The sequence below is a fragment of the Aotus nancymaae genome, unplaced genomic scaffold (genome assembly GCF_030222135.1).
Source record: "Aotus nancymaae isolate 86718 unplaced genomic scaffold, 86718_ANA_hifiasm-v0.15.2.pri h1tg000040l, whole genome shotgun sequence".
NCBI classification, from domain to species: Eukaryota; Metazoa; Chordata; class Mammalia; order Primates; family Aotidae; genus Aotus; species Aotus nancymaae.
The window spans coordinates 23,578,464-23,604,435 of NW_026988454.1; the positions used below are offsets into that span (position 1 = coordinate 23,578,464).

Here is a 25,972-nt window from a genome sequence, read left to right on the forward strand (position 1 = left end):
TGGGCATGATGGCACATACCTGTAGTCTCAGTTCTTTGTAGGCTGAGGTAGGAGGATCACTTGAACCTGAGAGGTTAAGGCTGCAGTAAACCATGATTATGCCACTGCACTTAGCCTGGGTGACAGGGGAGACCCTGTCTCAAAAGGGAAAAAAAGAAAAGAAAAAAGAAAAAAATTTTTTAACAGTAATTAAGAAAGTAAACTAAATGGTCAACACAAATGTATAAAAATATATTTATAATGTAATGTTTATTAAGCTTGCTTGGAAAATAAAATTCTTTTACTTTAAATTACTTCATTTCTATGCATTAAAGGAATGGTCCACAGTGAAACAAAAGCAGTATTTCCAGTAATGTTAGTTGTCTCTAGCTCTGTACACGTTTTCAGCTTTCAACACCTGTCTACCACCATAACCAATGCAGAGTTGTTTAATATGAAGTTTTGACTAAAAATGGGAAAACTGGAGTGAAACAGGCTCAAAACAAGCAAATCAATACCAAGAGCCAGAAAGTGTTCTTCTTGAAATTTATATACCATACTTACAAAAAAGAAGCTAAACCAATTGATCATTATATACACACATTTGTGAATATTAGTATCTTACATTTACATATACATGTGCATATGTAATCAAGTATAATGACAAATGTTAAATAATTTTTATCAGTGAAAAATACATAAAACATGACTGATACTTCATTCTGAGTGCTTGTTCGATATTCAGTGCTTAAAAACATTTGGAAAAATAATCCCAAAATATAACCTGGTGAAAGATATTTAAAATGTGAAAGAGATAAGGAAATACTAAGTGTTTGGTGTGATTTTAATAAGTAGGGGAAGTGGGCAGAAATAAGATCTATCCTTGGGGAGGAATTGCATAGCATAGACCGGATGAAGAATCGGAAAGGAAGAACATGGTTTTTCCCAAGGCCAATCTTGCTCAAAATGGAACAGAACCAGGGAATTTTCCGTACAACGTAAATGAACTGAAGTTTCCATCATGAGTCCATTCTATTAGCAGACGCACAACTGACTTCCTCCTTGAGTCTTTATTAGGAGGCAGGCCTCAGACATTTACCCTACAGTCAGATACAACGTCAGTTCTTTTCTTGGCTTCCATCAAGACGGTGGTAAGAGTGCAAGGGTATCATATAATGACATTGCACAACTTTGTAGGAATCTGTCTTTACTGAAGAACCAGAGGACGGTGTGCTAACCATCCTTCCAAGCATGGGCTGGTTTGCAATTCTTGAACCTCGCGATTCTTCCCTAAAGACTGAGTTCCGTTAAGAGTTGGGGCAACTCTTGGTGCGTCCTTCCCAGCGCACTCCAGGGTCTGGGATGGGCGGCGGCGGCCCAGGCCGGCCTGCTATTTGAGGCAGGGACAGCAGAAACAGCAGATGGTCCGGCAGGGGTTCTTCTTCTTGTACTGCACCGCCTTGCGCACCTGCGCCTTGGCCTGGCCAGTGTAGTCCACCGTCTTCTGCACGTTGAGCTCGATGACGTTCAGGGTGTCGGCCTGCTTCTCTACCAGCACCGCCATCTGCAAGAAGAGCTCGTGCACGTCGCGGATGCGGCTCTCCAGGCGCAGCAGCTCGCGGTGGCGGCTCTCGATCTCGTTGAGGGCGGCCCGCGCGCCCTTCACGTCGGCCAGCAGGTTCTCGGAGAACACGTCCCACTTGCCCTGCTCGAACATGTCCTCGATCTGGTCGCCCGAGACGTCCTTGCCCATGATCTCCAGCTGGCGTTGGATGCGGATCTTGCAGTTGTCGCGCTGCTTCATCTCGGCCTCGTTGTAGTCGTGCATGGCGCGCTGGAAGGTGAGGGTGAGCGCGTTGTACTGCGCCCGCGAGATGCGCGCCGCCGCCGAGTGCGGGCCATGCTGGGCCTCGGCCGCCTCGCTCAGCTCTTTCATGGCGCGCAGCTTGCGGTGGATGACCTCGCCTCGGGCCTTGATGGCCTTGGCGATGGAGTTGGTGTCGCGCTTGATGCTGCTGAGGCGCCGCATGGACGTGAGGAAGCGGGCATTCTGCTTTCTCAGCCGCTTCACGTCGGCCACCAGCAGCTGGTTCTCATACTGGATGTCCTGGATGTCTCGGTACAGGGACTCCAGGAGGTGGTCCGTCTCGAATACGATGTCCTCGTGGGGCGAGTCAAACTCATCGTCCCCGTCTGGGAACTGCTGGTCATATTGCTTGGACAAGTCCAGAAGTTCTGCTAGCCGGTCTTTCATTTTGCCTGCAAGTAGAGACAATGAAGTTAAACTTCGCTATTGAGGGTCAAATATTTGCCTTCAGGGGACTGAAACGGAAACATGTTACTCAGCACTCCCAATTTTTTATTCCAGTAAGTGCATTAAAGGAGCTAACTGTTCTGACATTTGCTTACAAGAAAAGAAACAAGATGGCCAAACAACTTGTATTTAAAGGCCTACAGGCATCTGCAGTACTATCACAGCCGTCCAGAACTCAATCCGCAATTTAAACTTTTAGATTGCATTAGGAAACCATCTTTTTCTTGTTTTATGTTTTCCAATCATCGCAAATTAAAACAGACACAGAAAGGAAAGAAAAAGAAGAAGAAAGACTTACAATCATAAGGTTTTTGAATGAGAACAACCTACAAGGCTTTGGGGCCAACATCCAAATGTTGCCTATTTTGTGTCTATTTCAACACTGGTAAGCAGCCCCTCCTGTACATACTAACAACTCTTAAAACAGTTACCATGCAAATCATGATTTAAATATTTTTCTCTTAAAGATGTTGTAAAAATAAAACATGCTTGAAGTAAAATGACAACAGCAATATAAAGACAGAAATCTAAATGTAAAATTTAGAAGTAGAAGTTTCCTTACTCCTCTTCTCAATAACATTCCCTAAGGATAAGCATCGTTAATACCACTGCTTTTTAGAATGCTTTTATATGGAAAATTCCAATTATATATGGCCTAGTGCCAATAATATAACACACTCCCATTTGCCCATCACATAAGCATCAATGTTTGCGCACTTTTAATAGCTTTCTGAAACAAGTTGGCAGCTCAAGCAAAATTTTCATGTTTTTACAAGGATGGTTTTGGTAATTCCTCTGCTTAGTAAAGCAAAATAATAGTCTCTATGTCCATATTTTTTCCAATGAAGTAAAAAACTTTCATTTTTAGTAGCATGTATATATGCTAATATAGGGAATATCTTGCCTTTATACATGAGACTTCATGATGAGAAAGATTCCTTTTCTCCTACATAATTTGCAGCAAAGAGGGGAATAGTGGTAACGCATAATGGTTACACAATATATCAGGGTTCTTGGTCTCAAATTAAAGCTTCTTTCAAGTTGAAGTAATTAATTTCATATTACCACTAATGGAATGCTGACAAGTTGGAATTGGTGGTAAATGGAAAATGGCGAAATATTAACCATGGCCTCTCATCTACCATGATCATTATTTACATAAATTAAGCAGAAGTTTTATTCTATGATGGTGATTTTTAATATAACAATGTAAGCTGCTTAAAGTGCCATTTCTGATATCTGGTGGCTATAATCAATACCAGACCTTCTCAATAATGGGGAAGGTGATTCTCCTAGCAGTATGGTTGATGGGCAGAAAAAAGATCCAGGCTGGACCGAAACTATGCCTTCACCTGGTCTCAATTTCTTGATATTCAACTGTTCCCTCATTTTAACAAAATTGAAAGACAAACCACCAACTGGGGAGAAATTATAACATATGACAGATAAGGGGTTAAGATACAAAATACATGTATTTCTAAGCTACCAAAAAATCTACTTACCCACACAGTGAAAGGGCAATTCAGAGAAGATATAAATGACAGAGAACATAAATGCATGTTACATATGCCTGATATTGTCTATGCATCTTTCATGTGATATGCTCTCTAGTCTTCATACAGATTCTGTGAGAAGGTACTGCCATTATCAGAGTTGGTGTGAGCATAGGGAGATCAAGGAATTTACACGAGGTCACCAGTAAGTGAACACCCAGGCTTCAGAACAGCACCACTTAACCAATGCAGTAAATAATCTTATGTTTTTATAATATAGTCACAAAAGACTTCTGTGTTAAACAAGGAAATGCAAATTAAACTGCTGAGAATTTTTTTCCCCATAAAGTTAGCAGGAAATTTTTTGGTTGCTGTTGTTTTTTGAGATGGAGTCTGGCTCTGTCGCCCAGGCTGGAGTACAGTGGTGCGATCTTGGCTCTCTGCAACCTCCACCTCCCGAGTTCAAGCATTGTCCTGGCTCAGCCTCCCAAGAAGCTGGGATTACAGGTGCATGCTGCCACGCCCGGCTAATTTTTTTTGTATTTTTAGTAAAGACAGGGTTTCACCATGTTGCCCAGGCTGGTCTTGAACTCCTGAGCTCAGGCGGTCCACCCACCTCAGCCTCCCAAAGTGCTAGGATTAGAGGTGTGAGCCACCATGCCCGGCCAGGAACTTTTTAAAAACAGTAATTTTTCAAATGGGTAAGGATTCCAGGAATTCTAAAAAAATACTAATAATTCCATCTCATGCCAGTCAGAATGGTGATTATTAAAATGTTGGGAAACAGCAGATGCTGGTGAGGTTGTGGAGAAATAGGAATGCTTTTATACTGTTGGTGGGAATGTAAATTAGTTCAACCATTGTGGAAGACAGCGTGGAGATTCCTCAAAGGTGTAGAACCGGAAATATCATTTAAGCCAGCAATCCCATTACTGGGTATATACTATATCCAAAGAGTAAAAATTATTCTATTATAAAGATACATGCATGTGCATGTTCACTGCAGCACTCTTCACAATAGCAAAGACATGGAACCAACCCAAATGTCTATCAATGATAGACTGGATAAAGAAAATGTGGTACATATACACCATGGAATACTGTATACAGCCATAAAGAGGAATAAGATCATGTTCTGTCCAGAGACATGGATGAAGGTGGGAGCCATTATCCTCAGCAAACTAACCCATGAACAGAAAGCCAAACACTGCATGTTCCCACTTATAAGTGGGAATTAAACAATGAGAACACATGGACACAGGGAAGGGAACAATGCACACTGAGGCCTTGGGGAAGGGCAGGGGAGGGGAGAGCATTAGGGAAAAGATCTGATGCATGCTGGGCTTAATACCTAGGTTGATCTGTGCAGCAAACCAACATGGCACACGTTTATCTGTGTAACAAAGCTGCACATGCTGCACATGTACCCTGGAACTTAAAAACATAAATAAAATAAAATAAAATAAAATAGTCAATACTATTGTTCAGGGTTTTGAGACCTCTCTCAGCTTCTGCTGAACTAAGCAATTACATTAAATTTTTTTCTAGATTAAAAACAATAGTCTAATGTAAAATTCCTGTGGTGCCTTTGTTTTTGCAACTTAATCATTTTGCAAATGAAATATATTAATTATTTAAAAAATTGGTAATTGATAGAATCTTTCTGGAAGACAGTTTAGTAATATGTATCAAAAGCTTTTCAATTGTGCATTTGTTTTGATCTATGTGCCTTTATTCTAAAGATATAATGCAAAGGCATATGAAACTCATCGCTCTAAATATTTTCATCACCACCTTGTTTTTACAGAAGTTCAGAAATAAGTTAAATGCACAATAATGAGGACATAAGTCACAGAGTTTAGAAGGCTATCTGATGGCATGAAAAGCATATATACTCTGTTAGGCAGAAAAAGTAGGTATGGAGAAGAGAGAATTTGCAGCATTCTAAAACAAAAACTTGAATAATATACATCAAAATGTTAATTATAATTTTCTTTGAGTTGTAGAATCATACATGGTTTAAATTCCTTTTGCTTTTCTGTATTTTCCAAAATTTTTATAATGTCCACACAGATTTCATAATTTGAAAACCACCACAAGACTATAAATACTATTTGTGTAGAGGACTTTAGCAACTTTTAAAAGTCTACGCATTGCAATCAAGTTAACATTTTACGCTACCTGGGGAAAGCGCATTAGCTAGCTTGCACAGAGTTGAGCTGTACCCATCTGCTTAAGTTAGTATCCAATATAGTCTACCATGCAACAACTGGATGAGATGGAATGGATACATTTTGATCAACAAGGCAAGAAGAGGTGAGAGATGACTTCCTTCCTTACATCTTGGCCAAGCCTTAGGAGGCACTTCAACCGAAGGAAATGGGTAGATAAGGGACTGTGCCACACCCTGGGACACTAGGGATCATTTGTAGGCATCCTGCTTGTTCTAGACAGGTCCTGTGCTCTGTATTGCTCTCCTAGAGCCATGAAAAAGCTATTAAGGGACATCATCTAATCATAATATGAAGAGTCGAGTACAATCCAACCATATAGAAAATGGTCTTTGAAAAATGTTTAGGGACAGTCATTCCTTCTCAAGATCAAACAACCATAAAGTCATAGATAACAAATTACAAATCAGGTGAGGGCCCAAGCTCATGTCCATAGGTGCAAGTCCATAATGTGCTATTAAGAGAAAAAAAAAGGGTACGGGAGATGTAAAGATTCTCTCTTGAGGTGTGGTCAGGAAGGAGGGAAGGGGGCCTTCACCTTGCCTTCCTGCCCACCTTTCCTGGCTCAGCCCAGCCTCAGATGAGTTGCCTCCACTGACATAGAAGGTCTCCTGGTCGCCAGGGAGCAAACATTAGGAAAACCACAACAGAAAGTCAACTAAGAGGCTGCTATTCCTAAGAATGTCTCCAAAAAGTTAAAAATGTATACACTGCTGAAGTTACACAAAAATATAGAAGTGGGCACAAATAGAGCATCAAAATAACCTATATATCCTGTAGCCTGATTCTGTACTATGAGTTCCTAGAAAGAGAACGACGGTAAATGAGAAAGAAAATTCAGACAATTCTACAGACCTTCCTGTCTCATTATATGTAATAAACTTTGGTAAATTGTACTCATCATTGCTAAAAATAAGTCCTACTTTGGATTTGCATGGAGGTGATGAATTTAAAAGGAAATTTACAACAACTACCAAAAATCTGCTTCTGCTTTCTAATTTTCTTTTCAGTCTTACATATAATCTGTCCTGAAAACTAGGTCCAATAGCGAAGGAAGCTGGAATTGCTTAAGTCTTTTTTCATTGGGCAATAAAGTTTTGTGTAAGAGAAAACAAAGGAACAAAGAGATGATGGCAGCTCAGTGGTCCTCAGTCTGCAGGAGGCGACAGAATCATCTAAAGAGCTTCAAAGATTACAGATGCCTGGGCACCCAAAGTTTCTGATTCGGTAGGTCTAGCATGATCTCCAGGTGATTATAATGCATACCCAAATTTGTGACCCATTCCATAGATACCTATCATGTCACTTTTTTTTTTTTTGAGATGGAGTCGAGTCTTGCTCTGTCACCCAGGTGGGAGTGCAGTGGCACAATCTCGGCTCACTGCAACCTCTGTCTCCCAGGTTCAAGCAATTCTCCTGGCTCAGCCTCCCGTGTAGCTGGAATTACAGGTGTGCACCACCATGCCCAGCTAATTTTTGTATTTTTAGTAGATATGGGGTTTTACCATGTTGGCCAAGCTGGTCTCAAACTACTGACCTCAGGTGATCTGCCCACCTCGGCCTCCCAAAGTTCTGGGAATACAGGTGTAAGCCATCATGCCTGGTGGTGAGCATTTGTTGTCATCCCACATTCCTGATCTGACCTCCTAAGTGTCCCCATTCCTTCCCCTTGAATTTGTACATACTCACTGTGAAAGGGTGCAAAAATGTTTTTCTGGCAAGGCGCGGTGATTCACACCTGTAATCCTGGCTTGGGAGGCCAGGGCAGGTGAATCACTTGCACTCAGGAGTTCAAGACCAGCCTAGGCAACAGGGCAAACCCCATCTCTACAAAAACAGAAAAATTAGCCAGACATGGTAGTGCACATCTGTAATCCCAGCTACTTGGGAGGCTAAGGATGGAAGATCACTCTTGAACCTGGGAAGCAGAGGTTGCAGTGAGCTAAGATCACACCACTGCACTCCAGCCTGGATGACAGCGTGACCCTGTCTCAAAATAATAATAACAAAATAAAAATAAAAATTTTCTTACTATACATTCTTTGCACCTTCTCTGATCAAGAGGTAACAGACTATCTCCCAACTCCTTGAGTTTGAGTGTGGCCATGAGACTGAGATTTGCTTTGACCATTGAGACATTAGGAAATATGATGCAAGCAGAGGTTTGAAAAGCATTTGTGCAAAAGGGCTTGCTATTGGGTACCTTCATTCCACTAAATGATGAATCCTGGACTAGGCTGCAGGAAGATGATGCCCAGTTGAGCAGTACTTGAGGCTGAGCACAGCCCCCAGCTAACCCACCAAAAGACTGAACATGAAGGAGGCCAGGAGAGCCCAACAGAAGACTGCTCAGCCAATCAACAGGATTGTGAGAAATAATACATCATTGTGTTTGAAGCCACTAAAATAGGTAGCAGTTTCTTATGCAGCACAAGCTAACTGACACACAAATTGGTACCTAGGAGTGGCATGCTGCCAGAACAGAAACCTCAAACATTCCACAATGGCTTTGGCACCAGACAGCAGGTGAAGAGCAGTGATGTAACTGCCAAGGAAAACTGGAAAGATGGCACGCAGATTGTTAGAGGAGACTGGAAGTGGTGAGGAAACTGAGAGCAGTCAGGGGAAAAGGCAACCCTTATCATAGGGAGCCAAGCACTTGGCAACACTGCTGCCTGTGGCAGCTCCAAAGACAGAAAATGTCAGTATGAATTTTGCATCTCACTGCAAAGATCTCCAGACAATGTTGAAAGTGTTTGAGTGTGTCTATAACTACATAGAATTTCTACAAGATAGAGACAAACTAAAAATTGAATTATCTAGTTTGCAAGCATTATTTAGAGAAAATAGAAAATAGAAACCAGAACTCACAAGATAGGAAAATAAAAACTTTTTACGTCTCCCATCTCCTCAACTGAAAGAAACAATTCTAAGAAAGAAATGGCCTCAGAGTAAAGACCTTGGTAAAACTGAATCAGGTGTCTCATAGACCTTCTCAGCTAGACAAAGTGAGCCTAAGACTCTAAGCATATTGTCTCAAAGCAGCCTGACCCTCAGCCTGAAGTAGACAGAGGTCTACCATGAAAACAATTATGAATGTAGGTTTTAGGGTCATGGAGCCTAATTAGATTCTTTGGAAATCCACAAAGTTTTTAAGAGAGTTTTACTGACAAGCACATGCACAACCTTGGCCTAAAAATACAGAGGTTTTTCAAAGGAAAAGAGCCCTCTGGGTCCCCAACTTTTTATGATCAGGATCTAGGCCAATGAAGTTATTTAGCAGCAAAAATAAGCCATTTGTTATGAGAAAAGAAGAGAGTTTCAGAGGGTAGAGCCAAGAACAGTAGAGAACTATAAACCAGGAAACCACTTCTGAAAAGCAGAGCTGGGTTCTAATCACAGAACATGGCCCAGCTCAGGAACAGGGGCACTGGTAACATGTGCTTGGACAGAACTGCTATGGACCAGTGATTGTCATGTGTATCCTGCATTTTTTTTTTTTTTAACAGGGTGTCTACTTTTGTTATCCTTTTCCTATCTCGTCATTATATGTTAGATGTGTATGGGAAAGAGCCTGTTCATCGTCTTGGGATAAACAGAATCAGCATCAGAAGAGCTATCTCTGCGTAGTTTGAACTGTATCTAGATCTCATACAGATCAGGCATAAATCTCTAGACTTCAAGGCTAATACTATAATCTGATGAGACTTCAGAGAATCCTGGGATGGGAGTGATTACACTTTTTTTGCAAGAGAAATGTGAATAATTTTTGTCAGAGACAGACTATACTTGATTACAACAAATGGCAACAAATTCTTAGCAGCACCTCCCATCAAGAAGTGGCATCAGTTTCTCTACTCTTTGAATCGGTTTCTCCACCCTTGGCCACGAGACTTGCTTTGACCAAAAGGATGGTAAGAAGCATAGACCAAGCAGATGCTTCAATAGCACTAGCACCTTGGGGCTTGACTGCTCTGGGAGCACTGAAACCATTATGTGAGAAAGCTCAGGCTAGCTTCCTGGAGGATGAGGACACATGGAGAGCCAGGCCAGCCCCCAGCTGACCCACCTCAACTGAGCCCAGGTGAGATCCGTGGAAGAACCACCAGTGTTCACTATCTGCCAGAGACCGTTGTGGAAGGTTTACATGGATTATCTCATTTAATCCTTGAACCCAGGAGAAATAGGAAATTGTTACTTGGGGGTGGCTTGTTATACTGACAAAGCTACCTGATATACCTCTCTTTGGGTTTCTCTATGCTCCTTAAGGTATATTCTTCTTTAAAGAAGACTTGGAGGCTGTTGTGAATCATGGATAAATTATAATTCCTGGAAAGTAAATTCTCATGCATTTAAAACAAGTTTACTGCTATGATTTTAAAACACAAATGTAAGCAACATGAACCAAATAGCTGTCCTTATGAAGTATGTCACGTATGCAATAACTGTGACCTAAGCTATATATTAATATCTTGATTTTAATTCAGTAGACCTTTGTGATATTCTACTCATATTGTACGCAAAAGTTAATATAAAGCATACACAATTTTTAAAGCACATGTTTCGTAACATGTCTGAAGATAGCCTTTTTTTTTTTTTTTTTTGAAGACCATGGTCATAATCATGGTGAGGAGAAAAAAAACATGCTAAAAAAAAAGACTATTTCACACACACACAACTTCCACACAAAGACTCTGCAAAATTGTTTGATAATACAGTGTGCTAAATAGGAGTTCTTGAGCAGCGGGGTCAGGAAAGTACAAAGATACTTGGCAGTTTTAACCTCGGCTGAGTTTCAGTCTGATAAGAGGTTCTGAGAACTTGAAGAGCCAGTGTTTAAATGGAAGTGTATAGTTTGAAGTGTATCACAAGCCTATCATTCAGCTCACCAAAATAGGCAGTATGTAGGCACAGGGCAACTTCCTGAATAACACAACTCCACTGCCACATCCAAAAGTTCATTGTCAAAGACTAGACCAGGGAAGTTTTCTGCTGCCATGCTAAAAAGAGCAAAAAATAGTGGGATGTGAACTCGGCTTCTAAGGAATTTCATAAGTTGATTATGGCCTTACTAACCCTTCAAAATGTTAACGGCCATCAGGATACTTCTTTTCAGAGCTGTAGGATCCACTTAGAATTCCATATCCACTCAGGGACGTATAGGAGAAGGGCCAAGTGTTCAAGCCTGGGGAATCATGTGGAGACACAGCCAGATCCCACCTCTGCTGCTACTGGGTCTTGCCTGGGTTTCCTCACTGGTTTCAGGGTTCCCAGCAGTGAGGGCGATTCCGAACCGATGAGTGCCTTTCAAGCCTCTGATAAGTTCTGCATTGTTGTAGGACGTCTTCTCTATACCCTGTCTTCCCAATGCATAAATAATGACCTCATAGGACAGTAGAGAGGATTAAATGAGGTAAGCCATGTAAAGCTCTTAGAGTGAGCACTCTCTATATGTTACCTATGGTCATGTATTCACTTGATTTTAATTCCCCAAAATAACTAATGTAGATTCATTAACTTATGCAGCAGGCATGCATAAGTGTAATCTGGCTATGATAGACAAAAGCTTGTGTCTTTGGTGTTTCCAAGGAGCGAATTTCTTACCAATCCATTATTATGCTAATAAAAAGGCTTGGATCACCAGGGGTATCTTTTCTGATTAGTTTCATAAGTACTTGGTACCAGCAGCTTGTGTTCACTGCAGGGAAGTTGGACTGGATGACAACTGCAAGAATTTGTTATTCCTTCACATCTGTCCTGCTCATCCTCCAGTGGAAATTCTCCTCAAAAATAATGTTTATGCCAAGTACTTTCCCAAAAATGTGACTTCTCTGCTTCATCCATGTGCCAAGGCATCCTTATATCAATAAGGAGTAAATAATGCTGTGTTGAACAGCATGCTAGCAGTAGTGAACAGAAACACGAGTGTGAAAGATTTTCAAAAGGAGCTTAGCATGAGGGATGCCATATATGCTGTTGCCAATGCTTAGGAAATGCGACTAAAGACACAGTTGTGCATAACTGGCACAACCTCTGGCGTGTGACTATGTTCAGTGATGATGATGAACAAGGTGGTGACTTTGAAGGATTCTGTATAACAAATGAGAGAAAATTGACGCATGATCTCCTTACATATGCAAAAAATATACCTTCAGAGTCCATCAGTAAGCTGGAAGAAGATATTAATGAAGTTTTTTTAACATCAACAAGGAGGCTACAGTTCTTCATTCATTGACTGATGGTGAAATAGCTGAAATGTTTCTCAGTGAAAATGATTATGATAATAGGGACAATGAATATGCCATTAATGCTGCAGAAAAAGTGCCTACAGATGACACAGTGGATGTGTGATGAGCTTATTGAAGGACTAGAGCAGCGTGCATTTATAACAGAACAAGAAATGATATCAGTTTGTAAAATCTAAGAGACTTCTAAGATGAAAACCATTGTTAATGAGGCAGATGACTCTGGAGGAAATATTTTAAAAGGCCATCCAGCAGGATGCCTCCTCATCCTCAGAGGACCCACTTCCCTCAACTATTATTGATATTTCTTCTCACCTAAAAAAGTACAATGTACAATAACTTTTTAATCAAAATACATCATGCCATTGCTGTTCCCATTAACAGTGGGTACAGGTATTTGGTGATGCTACTGGGCTTAGGTATGCTGAACATATTATTTTTTTCACTGTATTAATGTTATATATTTTTTACCATTATGTACTTACGTGTGAATAAGTCTAAGAAAATGATTGTAGTCAGGCGTGGTGGCTCACACCTGTAATCCTAGCACTTTGGGAGGCTGAGGTGAGCAGGCTGTTTGAGTCCAGGAGTTCAAGACCACCCATGGGAAACATAGTGAAACCCCATCTCTACAACAAAATACAATAATTAGCTGAGAGCAGTGGTGTACACCTGTACTCCCAGCTTTGGGAGGCTGAGGTGGGAGGATCAGCTGGGCCCAGGAGGTCGAGGCTTCGGTGTGAGCTATGATCTAACCTGAGCAACAGAGCAAGATCTTGACTCAAAAAAAGAAAATTAAAAAGAAAGAAATGATTGCTTATCAGTAGCGTGTAAATTCAGAGTCAGGAATGATGGTGATACCAAGCAAGCACAGATGGTCCACATGGGTGCCTAAGATAGTCACACCTTTGTTTTCTGATGGTTCAGCGTCCATAAACTTTGTGTCATGCACAAAATTATTAAAAACATTGTATACAATTATCTTCAGGCTATGTGTATAGGTATATATGAAACATACATTTTGTGTTTAGATCTGGATATTATTCCCATGATATCTCACGATGTATATGCAAATATTCCAAAATCCAAAAAAATCTGAAATCCAAAACACTTCTAGTCTGAAGCATTTCAGATAAGAGATACTCAACATGTAATAATACATCAAATAAGACAGAATTGCTTAACGTGAAAAGTAAAAACTTTCCATCATCTAATACAACTGTATATAATAATTCTATTAAATAACCAACAATAAAATATAATACATATTCTTCCAGATTCTTTTCTATACCAGAAGGTTGTGAACACTTAAGAGACAGTGTTCAGAAGAACCAATCCTGTTACTGTGAAATTTAGTTCCTTTCCCTGGAAAACCACAGAAGCTGTCTGAGGTTTCTTCTTCCCAGGGCCATCCCTCAGAGATGCAGGGACACAGGGAAAGTCACACCATACTTTACATCGACAAAATTTTTGTGCAGGTGAAGTCAGGTAAAAAGAAAGAAAGAGAGAGATAGACAAAAAAAAAAAGGAAAGAAAGAAAGGGAAGGGAAGGGGGAAGGGAAGAAAAGAGGGAAAGGGGAAGGAAGGGCCGGGAATAGTGACCATGCCTATAATCCCAGCACTTTGGAAGGCCAAGGCAGTCAGATCACTTGAGGTCAGGCGTTTGAGATCAGCCTGGCCAACATGGTGAAACCCTATCTCTACTAAAAATACAAGAATCAGCTGGGTGTGTTGGCACATGTGTAATTCCAGCTACTTGGGAGGCTGAGTCAGGAAAATCGCTTGAACCTGAGAGGCAGAGGTTGCAGTGAGTGAGATCGCACCACTGCAGCCTGTGCAACACAGCAAAAGTCAAGGAAGGAAGGAAGGAAGGAAGGGAGGGAGGGAGGGAGGGAAGGAAGGAAAGAAGGAAAGAAAGAAGGAGAAAGAAATGAAGGAAGACTGAGGGAAACTTGGAAAAGAAGGGGAAATTTTAGAATGCAAGAATATCCCCATGTGTGCTTTCATGTTTAAGAATCTCAAGATGGTTACCCCAATTCCACACATCCCAGAGACTGTGAAAGAATCTTGAAGCATCTAAGCTAGTCTGAGGACTAATATTAAGACTTAGTGTTTACATAAAAACCCTAGAAGAAGACCTAGGCAATACCATTCAGGACATAGGAATGGGCAAACACTTCATAACTAAAACACCAAAAGCAATGGCAACACAATCCAAAATTGACAAATGGGATCTAATTAGTTTCTTCTGCACGGCAAAAGAAACTATCACTAGAGTGAACAGGCAATCTACAGAATGGGAGAAAATTTTTGCAATCTATCCATCTCACAAAGAGCTAATACCCAGAATCTACAAAGAACTTAAACAAATACACAAGAAAAAAAACAACCACATCAAAAAGTGGGCAAAGGATATGAACAGATACTTCTCAAAAGAAGATATTTAGGCAATCAACAAACCTATGAAAAAAGCTTATCATCATGGGTCATTAGAGAAATGAAAATCAAAACCACAATGAGATATCATTTCATGCCAGTTAGAATGGCAATTATTAAAAGTCAGCAAACAACAGATGCTGGAGAGGATGTGGAGAAATAGGAACACTTTTACACTGTTGGTGGTAGTGTAAATTAGTTCAACCATTGTGGAAGACCACATGGCAATTTCTCAAGGATCTAGTAGAAATACCATTTGACTCAGCAATCCCATTACTAGGTGTATACCCAAAAGATTATAAATCATTCTATTATAAAGACACATGCACACATATGTTCATTGCAGCACTGCTCATGATAGCAAACACTTGTAACCAACCCAAATGCCCATCTATGATAGATTGGATAAATTGTGGGATATATACACCATGGAATACTATGCAGCTATAAAAAAGGATGAGTTCATGTCCCTTGCAGGGTCACGGATGAAGCTTGAAACCATTATTCTCAGCAAACTAACACAAGAACAGAAAACCAAACACTGCATGTTCTCATGCATAAGTGGGAGTTGAACAATGAGAACACACAGGCACAGGGAGGGAAATATCACACACTGGGGCCTGTCATGGGGTCAGGAGCTGCATTAGGAGAAATATCTAATGTAGAGGACGGGTTGATGGGTGCAGCAAACCACAACGGTACCTGTATAGCTATGTAACAAACCTGCATGTTTTGCATGTGTACCCCAGAACTTAAAGCATTAAAAAAAAATAAGACTTAGTGTTTATAAAATTAGTGGCTAGGTTTTCTTTTGGGAACGAGTTAACAGTTTTAATCCATGACCTATACATTGAATATCTCTTCTGCATTAAGTGTCTCATAAAGGTAAGCTGTATTCCCTTCACCCCCACCACCAATTAATAAGATTTCATTGCTAGTAGTGGTAGTTTTTGTTTAGTTTTTCAGTTAGATTCAGGAACATGTAGTGAAAAGATCTTATTCTTCATCTAACAGAAGCCTTAAAAGTACTGTTTCCAAGCAAGAAGCAAAGGGTAGATACTCCTACTGCTGCTAACATCATTTGAAAAAAGGGTTCTCGGCCTTTTAAGTGAGGGCTTATTCCCATTTCCATCTCTAGCTGCACAAAGTTGAGCGAGACATTTAACATCTCTGTCAGTTTCTTCATCTGTAAAATGGTAATAACTCTACTTACCTCACAGGGTTACTTTTTGATCATTAAGTAACATAAGTTACGTATGTGAAAGCACTTTGTAAACTTTAAAGTATTTTACAGTCTTAGGAATTATTATTTTGAATACTGCCATCCATAATCAGTTAATTTATCAGGTAGCTTATTGAAGATACTACAAGTACTACTCATTTGGAAGCATGTGCAGACCATATGATCTAAAATAATTCTATAAAACCAAAGAATGATTCTATTATTAGGTTTTTGTTTTTTTGAGACAAAGTTGTGCTCTTGTTGCCCAGGCTAGAGTGCAATGGCGCGATCTCAGCTCACCACAACCTCTGCCTCCCAGGTTCAAGTGATTCTCCTGCCTCAACCTCCCAAGTAGCTGGGATTACCGGCATGTGCCACCATGCCCAGCTAATTTTGTGTTTTTAGTAGAGACGGGGTTTCTCCATGTTGGTCAGGCTGGTCTCAAATTCCCGACCTCAGGTGATCTCAGCCTCTCAAAGTGCTGGGATTGCAGGCGTCAGCCACCGCGCCTGGACTCTATTATTAGTTTCTTATATTACTCCTATAACTCAGGTGACAGAATATTTGTGCTCTACTCAGCCTAAACTTCAGCAAGACAGGAGTTAGGTGTTTTGTATTCTCTATATAGAAGGGGCAAAGAAAAACTCACTTATTGTAAAGAGAATTTTTCTTCCAAGTGAATATCTTGCATTATACCTATCAAAGAAGACAAATAACCAATATCTTCTTTCAAAACAAAACCAACTAAAAGGCAGTAGTTGATCAAATTTCTTATACATTTACCCCAATTGAAACTGTTTCATGTAGCAACTGTGCTCTCTTAAGCTACATAGGCTGTGGCTCAAACCTATAATCCCAGCACTTTGAGAGGCCGAGGCAGGCGGATCACCTGAGGTCAGGAGTTCGAGACCAGCCTGGCCAACACGGTGAAACTCTGTCTCTACTAAAAATAAAAAAATTAGCAGGGCATGGTGGCAGGTGCCTGTAATCCCAGCTACTTGGGAGGCTGAGGCAGAAGAATCACTTTAACCTGGGAGATGGAGGTTGCAGTGAGCCGATATTGTGCCACTGCACTCCAGTCTGGGCAACAAGAGCAAAACTGTGTCTCAAAAAATAAAAAATAAAATAAAATAAAGCTATATAGAATCAACATCTACAAGTATTGAAAAAAATCTTAAACATCTTATAATTCTAACAGGATTTTAATTTTCCCTTATATGTGAGCTTCTAATTTGGATAAAAGGGATGTTGCATGTTTGCAGTTATACTGGTAATGTTTGCCATGGGAATCAGTAGCTATCTTTCTATATGTCCAAAAGTGCAGAAAATTCTGTAGCTAAAGAATAATGTAATTTGTTCTCTCATGAACAGACTATCAGTATCCATGCAGAATAATTCCCAGAAATTATGACATGCATACAACTTTAAATACTGTAACTTTCACTTTTGCTTACTGTTGAGTATTCTTTATCATTCGATTTTAACATAATTTAAAATACCTCAATTCTATTAACTAAAATATACACAACAGCATAGAAATAGTAGCATCCATTAGCTTTATTTTATTTTTATAAACCAAGTTGAGAAGGCTTTTAGTGAGATTTTAAGTAATGTTTGTAAAGTAGACTATGTGATTGATATCCTTATCCACATCTTTCAGGACACATGTTTGCATAGGCTACTCTGACAGGGACTTTCATGTGTTTATTCATCAAGTATTTATTGAGTATTTATACGCCAGGCATGATATGATGAGGTCAGCTTGGTGAGCAAAAAATAAGTGGTCCCAGTCCTTTTAAAATATATTTTCTAGATAAGCAAAACAAACAAACACGAAACAACTTAACATAAAGCTTTTTATGAGAGAAAGAGAGAGAGAGAGAAAATCTTGCTCTGTCACCCAGGCTCAAGTGCAGTGGCACAATCATAGCTCACTGCAGCCTCCACCTGCTGGGTTCAAGCAATCCTCCCACCTCAGCCTCCTGAGTAGCTGGAACTACAAGCCATGAACCACCACGCCCAGCTAATTTTTAAATTTTTGGGCTGGGCGCAGTGGCTCATGCCTGAAATGCCAGCACTTTGGGAGGCCAAGGAGACTGGATTACCTGAGGTCAGGAGTTCAAGACCAGCCTGGCCAACATGGAGAAGCTCCGTCACTACTCAAAAAGAAAAAAAAATACAAAACTTAGGCATAGTGGCAGGCGCCTGTAATCCCAGCTACTTGGGAGGCTGAAGCAGAGAGAATCACTTGAACCCAGGAGGCAGAGTTTGCAGTGAGCCGAGATAGTGACACTGCACTCCAGCCTGGGTGACAGAGTGAGACTCTGTCTCAAAAAAAAAAATTTTAAAAAAATTGTAGAGATGGGGTCTCACCATAGGCTAAGTTTTAACATTTTTGTAGACATGGGGTCTCGCTCAGTTGCCTAGGATAGTCTCAAACTCATGGGCTCAAGCAATCCTCCTGCCTTGGCCTCCCAAAGTGCTGGGATTACAGACATAAGCCATGATGCCTAGCCCATAAAGCAGTTTTAAAGAAATAAATCTAAATGTTATAAATTTGAAAGAAGGTAAGACTGATGAGATATTTTAAATATCGACACAGTTGAAACCAAAACTGACTTATGCAACTTCCCCATTATCAACTATCTGACAGAGGCTTACAACACAAAGACAGAACTATGAAGATGGTAGGAGAAATTTATCTTCACTTTTCTATGGATTTACAATACATTTATTAATTTCAATCATTGGTGTCTACTATGACACCAAGAATAGCTTAGTGTTTAAATAAGGATGCAGAGTCAAATAAACCTGCATGACTCCTAGCACTGAGCAAACTAGAATAAGACGATCGACCTCAAAAGGTGCTTACACACAGTGGATCAATTCCCAATAAATGCAGGTATTTTCATAGATAATACTTATGTTGTCACTCATGTCGGTAAACATACACACTTTCTAGGAATATCAACAAGAAAATGTATAAATGGTAGTTCAGTAATTTTTTACTTACGGCTCTTAGCCTGTCTTGGCCTACAGAAACTCCACCGTGGTGTGCCCCCTTATCCTGCCTTTCTTCTGGAGATGCCCACCAACCAGAGATGTCCCTCACCCTTTCCCATGCCCTATCCAAATTCAAACTTGCACATCTAAACATCCCATGCCTATAGTCCATCCTCTATGTTTTAAGGCAGTAAACAACTTTCTGATGAATATATCTGCTTGTAAGTGCTAATAGCTTAATATACTCCTCCATCCAGAAAACATATTTGCATTTTTGAAGATGCTGTCGCTATTCTGGATAAAATAGCACATTGAACATTACTTTTGCTCCCTTCCAAAACTCCACTAAATGAACTTTCTAAAGGCATAAGCCAACTAGGATAAAGAACAAATGAAAAGAAAGCAGCAACACAATTTTGGTAATTATGAAGCAAATGGAAAAATGATACTTGGTCTAGCAGATTTAAGAAAGTTAAATCCAGCTGGGTGTGGTGATTCACACCCATAATCCCAGCATTTTGGGAGGCCGAGGTGGGTGGATCGTGAGGTCAGGAGTTCAAGACCAGCCTGGCCAAGATGGTGAAACCCTGTCTTTACTAAAAAATACAAAAATTAGCCAAGCGTGGTGGCAGGTGCCTGTAATCCCAGCTCCTTGGGAGGCTGAGGCAGGGAATCGCTTGAACCTGGGAGGCAGAGGTTGCAGTGAGCTGAGATCATGCCACTGCACTCCAGCCTGGACAACAGAGCACGACTCTGTCTCAAACAAATAATAATAATAATAAAATTTTAAAAAATTTTTTTAAAGTTAAATCGTCAGTGAACAATGGAGAAGTCCAAGAAGCAACTGAAGTTATACCATAAAATAAATTTCTAAAGACGCAGAACTCATAATAAAAGGCCGAGTACCTATAGGAAAGGGGGTGATGGTGGGGTAATAACAAGTTGGGTTTGGTCAGAAGCTTTTTTAAGAAGTGGGAGTGCCTTCATTTTCTGTTCCACCCTGGCAGAAGAGTAGACAGATTAGACTGTGAACAGGGTAAAGGAGAATCTAGACTGCAGTAGAGGCACCCAACTGAAAAGAGAAGAATTCAGTGAATGTTTTCACACGGAACGTTGAACCTTCAGACCCTCCTCCTTCACCTACTTTCCAGCACGCTGGCCTATATCTTACAGGCAGAAAAATGGAAGATCCTTTTCTATAAAGGAGAAAGAAAGAAAGAGGTGAAAAAATAACGGAGTAAAGATAAGGAGCTTAGAAGTCCAGTCCCTTACATTCAAATTCCAAATAATAGGAATTTCAGAGAGAAAACATCCTATGAATGAAAATATTTATTGTGTTTATGCTGCTGTTGACAGTGGTGGCTGCAGGTGTCTAGATGTCAACAGAAAGGCAAACTATCCATAGCACTTGAAGTTGCAGCAAAAGGCAGTTAATAACTTAAGAAATTTTCCAATGTAGCACCACCAAAAACATGCTGACTGAAGAGGATTTTCCTCTACTGACTGTTAATCTCTACAGATGAGGCGACTCTATTAGAATTTTGATTCCTTAAGGAATAAGTTTCCTCCTTTAAAGAGTTCACTTCCAAAAAGACAAAATACTCTATTTTACCATCATCGCTTCTTATTTAAAAATTCAAATTCTTAATGAAAATATAAAAATGGAGCTCTTTTACAGTTAATAAAGTATTCAACTGGATTCACAGTGGCTAAAGTGATGACCTACACTTAGCAATGAACCAAGTTCAACCTATACAAAATAAAAAGTGCAAGAAAAAATGTCTAGAATTATTTCCTTTCCATCCATATGCTCCTTTTATACAATATTTATGGTAAAAGCAAGACAAAAAAGGAGAACATGAATGAAGTTATACTTGAGATAAACCAAGGAATATGCCAAAGGAGGTGAGGAAAGATGTGAAAATACATGGCAAATGGTCATCACAGGACCTCACACATCCATTCACTTGAAGTCATATTTCAAGCCTGGGTTATATTTTCACTTGCACTATAATTTTTGGTTCTATTTTTTTTGGCATCAGTGTGGTCAAGATGCTGAATGGTGTGGATATGTTTATCCACTTAAATGGGACATGGCGGAGCATTTTAGAACTCCACCTACATCTAGTAAGTGCTGCTTTATGGTGAATTAATCCCTCCCTCCTTGCAATATGCCGAATGATTTGTATTCTTAGTACTTAATGTAGATGTTCATAGGTTAAAGATGCACCTGTTAGCACTTGGCCTATTTGCTTTGTGATGTCAGGTTAAACAAGAAATAGGTTCTCACTAGAGAAGCAATCTGGTTACTTTTTCAACCCAAGATTTGCCTGTTAACTTATATATGAAACTTAAGGTCCTTTATTTATTTAATACAATAAATGTAAATAAATTGCAGCAGAAGAGCTGCAAAGGTTCAAAAGTTAAAAATCAAGAAGTCTCAATCCTTACCCTAAGCTTACAATTTATGGGGAGAAATAAGCAGGTATAAAAGTAATTTTTTAAAAGGCCAGGCACAGTGGCTCATGCCTGTAATTCCAGCACTTTGGGAGGTCAAGGCAGGCATGAAGTTCACTTGAGGTCAGGAGCTCAAGACCAGCCTGCCCAACGTGTAGTGAAAATACAAAAATTAGCTGGGCGTGGTGGCGCATGCTTGTAGTCCCAGCTACTTGGGAAGCTGAGGCAGGAGAACTGCTTGAACCTGGGAGGCAAGATCTCATCACTGTACTCCAGCCTGGGCAACAGAGCAAGACTCTGTCTCTCGAAAATAATAAGAATAACTTAAAAACGAAAACAAAACAAGAACTGGCCAGACAAGGAGAAAAAGAATACAGCATGAGCCACTAAGCTGGGTGGAGGTTGCAAATTGCAACACTGGGGTTGTGGCCTTTTCACCCAGGGCATCAAAAGTGACCTGGAAAGATGAGAAATCTCAGTGGACATGAACTTTTGAGGCAATGCATTTCACCCACAGTCTCCAACAAGCACATCTCTCAAGCACCCTCCTAGGCCATAGTAATCAGATCCTTGAGAATATATATATATATATTTTTTGAGATAAGGGTCTTGCTCTGTCACTCAGGCTGAAGTGCAGTGGCGTGATCTCGACTCACTGCAACCTCCACCTCCCAGGTTCAAGGGATTCTCCTGCCTCTGCCTCTTGAGTAGATGGGACTACAGGCGCATGCCACCATGCCCAGCTATTTTTTTGTATTTTTAGTAGAGACAGGGTTTCACTGTGTTTGCCAGGATTGTCTCAATCTCCTGACGTCCTGATCCACCCTCCTCGACCTCCCAAAGTGCTGGGATTAGAGGCATGAGCCACTGTGCTTGACCTAGATTAATTTTTAAAAGGCTGTGACATAAGTTCATGATTTTCAGAGTTTTACGTTTATTTTCTTCCACTGTATATTACATATTAAAATATTAACAAACTAACTTCTAGCAATAGTGCATTGAATGAGACACATAGAAACTTCCATCTGTTTCTTGTTACCTATTTTACTTCATTAAATGAAGGCGTTGTTTTCTTTTACTCTCTTTTTCACATACTAAACAAACACACACACACACACACACACAAGATTGGTCAGTTTTGAACTAGCTCAACCAAAAGATCTTCCTTTGTCAAAAAGTAGTCTCTTGGTTGGGCAGTGGCTCATGCCTGTTATCCCAGCACTCTGGGAGGCCGAGACGAATGGATCACGAAGTCAGGAGATCGAGACCATCCTGACCAATATCGTGAAACTCCATCTCTACTAAAAATATAGCCGGCCACGGTGACACGTGCCTGTAATCCCAGCTACTTGGGAGGCTGAGGCAGGAGAATTGCTTGACCTCGGGAGGCAGAGGTTGCAGTGAGCCAAGATCGTGCCACTGCACTCCAGCCTGGGTAACAGAGTGAGACTGTCTCAAAACAAAAACAAACAAACAAACAAAAAAATTCCCCTGAAAGTTATCTCTGATCCTATTAGATGGTCATTAAAGTTTTAAGACAGCACCTCAAAGCTTTCTGTGGCATAAGATTTCCTGAAATCTTCTTACTCTCCTAGAAAGTTGACTGATTCCTCTAAGTTCACTGATTCCCCTCCCCCATCTGCAACTATTCAAAAAATTTGGCATCTCTTACTTTGCTATCGAAGATAGCATAAGACCAAGCCAGAGACACCTCTCTCCCTCTTGCAATCTTGGTCAGAAGCCAGCAAAGGAATTTGCACTGTGCCGTCTGTTGGCCACATCAGGAATTTAAATGAAAAACAAGGGATGAGTCTCACTATACCAAGTCTGCTGGAACTAAGGCTCCAGTGCTTCTCTGCTGCCCCATAGTCCCCATGACTTCTGGATAATCTGAAAAATCCCAATATAATTGGTCACCACGAAAGGCATGAGTTTAGGGCGATGGTTCTCAAACTATAGCATGTATCGAAATCATCCGAGGAAAATGTAAGGTTTAAATGAGAGGCAACGGAGGCCAGTTATTGGAATGAAGAAATTTAATCGGCTCCTGGGCAAGGTTCTGCGGTTCGACAGGAGGGGCCGGAGAAGTCGCACGAACTCCTCTCAGACGTGGGGTTTTATAGGGAGTGGATGCGTTCCGATTGGCTGTGGGAGAGCAGGACATGGGTGGGGCAAGCTGCCATTGGCAGGTAAGCGGGATGCACAATGCTATTGGGCAGATTTACAAGGCTTCTTTTGCACTTTGGCGGGGTTTTCCAACGGCTGGCTGGGTGCTGAGTGCAAAGCTAGTGCCAAGTGCAGAAGTGGATGCGGGGTGATGACGTAGTATCTAGGCGTGGAGAGGGATGGGTGTGGCCAAGCTCCGGGCGGGAGGGGGCGTGTCCAAGCTCCCTGCGACGTGTTGAAAATGTCAATTCATGAGTTCCACCCCTAGATTCTGTTCCAGTGGATCTAGAATGGGGCCCTGGACTTCTATTTCTCTTTTCTTCTTCTTTTTTTTTTTCCTGGTTCTTGTACTGAAATATCCTTGGTAATTCTGAAGGTTATAATCTACAGACTACACACAGAGATTCTCTGGACTGGTTTGAGGACTTTCAAGGGCTTAAAAGAGAGAGTGAGAGAGAGAGAGGAACCCTAATATCACAAAATTGTCGAACATTTAACAATGCTAAAGCCTAGCATTACAGCAAGGACCAGCGTGTGTTATGCGTTTGTTCTGGGTCGGGACAGCCATGCTTGTTTGTTACCATGGGTGCCAGAGTTTAGCCTTCTTTGTTAGACACCGCTACTGCCCTCGCCACTGCCTACTCTCCCTGGCTCTTCTGCTCCTAATCTTCCTAGGATTAAGTTTACTTTGTCTTCTTGCTCTCTGGTCAGCTATTCTAAAATCCTTAAGGACGTTGGGCAAAAGTGACAACTTTCTGGGCTCCACTCTGCACGGCGATGGTCTGGGCCAGACAGACACAAGCAAGTCCATTGCAGAGGAGAATGCTCTCTTGGACAGAAAGGTAGTAAATGATGTGGTATCTAGATCCCCTTCCGGTCCCCCAGGTACTGGGGAGGTTGGCTGCTGAAGGCCCCTAGTTCCAGAAATTGCCCTGGACTGAAGGGAGCTGCATCCAACGATTAGTTGATGTGAGTATGAATGCTGAGCCTCTTGCCTCAGGAGGCAGAACAATTCTGAACAAGAATCCCAGCTTCTAAGTTCCTCATTGTGGAGGCCGCTGTTGTGCACACCCCACAGTTCAGTTTCTCCCTCTGTGAAATCTTGCTTCCCTCTCTCCTACTGTGTGTTGCCCCAGTAAAAACCTTCTGTATGTAAATTTTAGAGTTTCAGGGTCTGTTTCCTGGGAACTTGACCTGAGACACTGACCTTGCCCCTTTCATTCAAGTCCTGACAGCATAATGTAGCAGGCCTCTGCACTTAACCTCGGGCAGTCCTGGGTGGTGGCTTAATCTCTCCAAGTGTTTCCCTCCTTATCTGTAAAATGTCGATAATGGCAACGGCAACAAAAATCCTTATTATTTCCATTCTTCCTGGCTGTTACGAGAATTAACAGAAATAATATATATGACAGTACTTCATAAACAATAAATAATTAAATAATGTTATCAGCTAAACATCATTATATGTTGGTTTACCATGAAGTAATCAAGGAAGAGGGGAGGCGGAGGTGGGAAATGCAGTATTATTACAGAATTTAGCTAAGACACTATGTCCTACTTGTCTCAGATCAACAGATTTGGGTCACTAATCAACATAACTAAGCACACAATAGAAAATTAGAAAAACAACCATGAAAAGAGATGCACATTGCTGCAATTCTGAAACTGAAACCCAAGACAGAACTATTTGTTTACTGTTTCCATATGAAGACAAAAGCAGAGCAATTTGCACTATTCTGAAAAGCTGAAATTGATATTATTACCCAGTAAGCTATGCAAGGTGTAGTGGAATATCTCTTACATCTTAGAACAGGGAAACAAATAAAACAAGCATACAAAAGGGGAAATACTTTTCTAGAAGATGTAGTATTTTCTGGATTATTTTGATGTCCTGTCCACTGAAAAGAAAGAAAAGAACACAAATTAAATTTTAAAACACATTTAATTAGCTCAAGAAGGGTAACTGAAAATTACCAATTCTAAAACTCAAAATCATTCTAAAAATTACCAAATTACTGAGCCTTACAAAGAAGTAGAATGAAATACACAAATAATGTCTGGCATCCATAAACTCAGACGAAGGGGCCAACAAATGACTTACTCTGATAGATGGTTTCATTATTAGTAAAAGTCACAGAATGGTTGTTAGAACTGGGAGGAGCCTTAGAGATGGCATTAACAGAGCCCCCAGCTGTAGCTATTCTCTGCTCTCAGGGAAACCACAGCTGAATTGGACAGGCAAGACAAACCCACATGAAATATTAACTAAACCCTTCCCTTTCTTGTGATCTGAGCACTGAATGAACTATAGGTAGTCACCTAAAAGCTAACACCAAGGGGTAGACATGTGGGCTCTATCGCCCTGCAAGGCTTCACATCACTCTCATCTCATGGGTAACTATAAATATGCTCATTTCCCAATTTAA

The 25,972-nt window shown here is 40.7% G+C and overlaps 1 protein-coding gene across 11 annotated transcripts in view; it reads right to left on the minus strand.

The window, feature by feature from the left end:
• Window positions 1–511: 511 nt before the first annotated feature.
• STX11 (syntaxin 11) overlaps window positions 512–25,972 on the minus strand; it is a 42,648-nt gene continuing 17,187 nt past the window's right edge. For 3 of the 11 annotated variants that reach the window (XR_010336588.1, XR_010336590.1, XR_010336589.1), the window contains one exon: window positions 23,399–25,444. Coding sequence is in view for 2 of the 11 variants with exons in the window: in XM_012474516.3 (XP_012329939.1) it covers window positions 1,370–2,238 (869 nt within the window). In the remaining 9 variants the exon portion in view is untranslated. Of the gene's footprint in view, window positions 2,239–23,398; window positions 25,445–25,972 lie in introns of those variants that run through there. The other 8 variants (XR_010336591.1, XR_010336593.1, XM_012474516.3 and 5 more) reach the window with 5 other exon arrangements.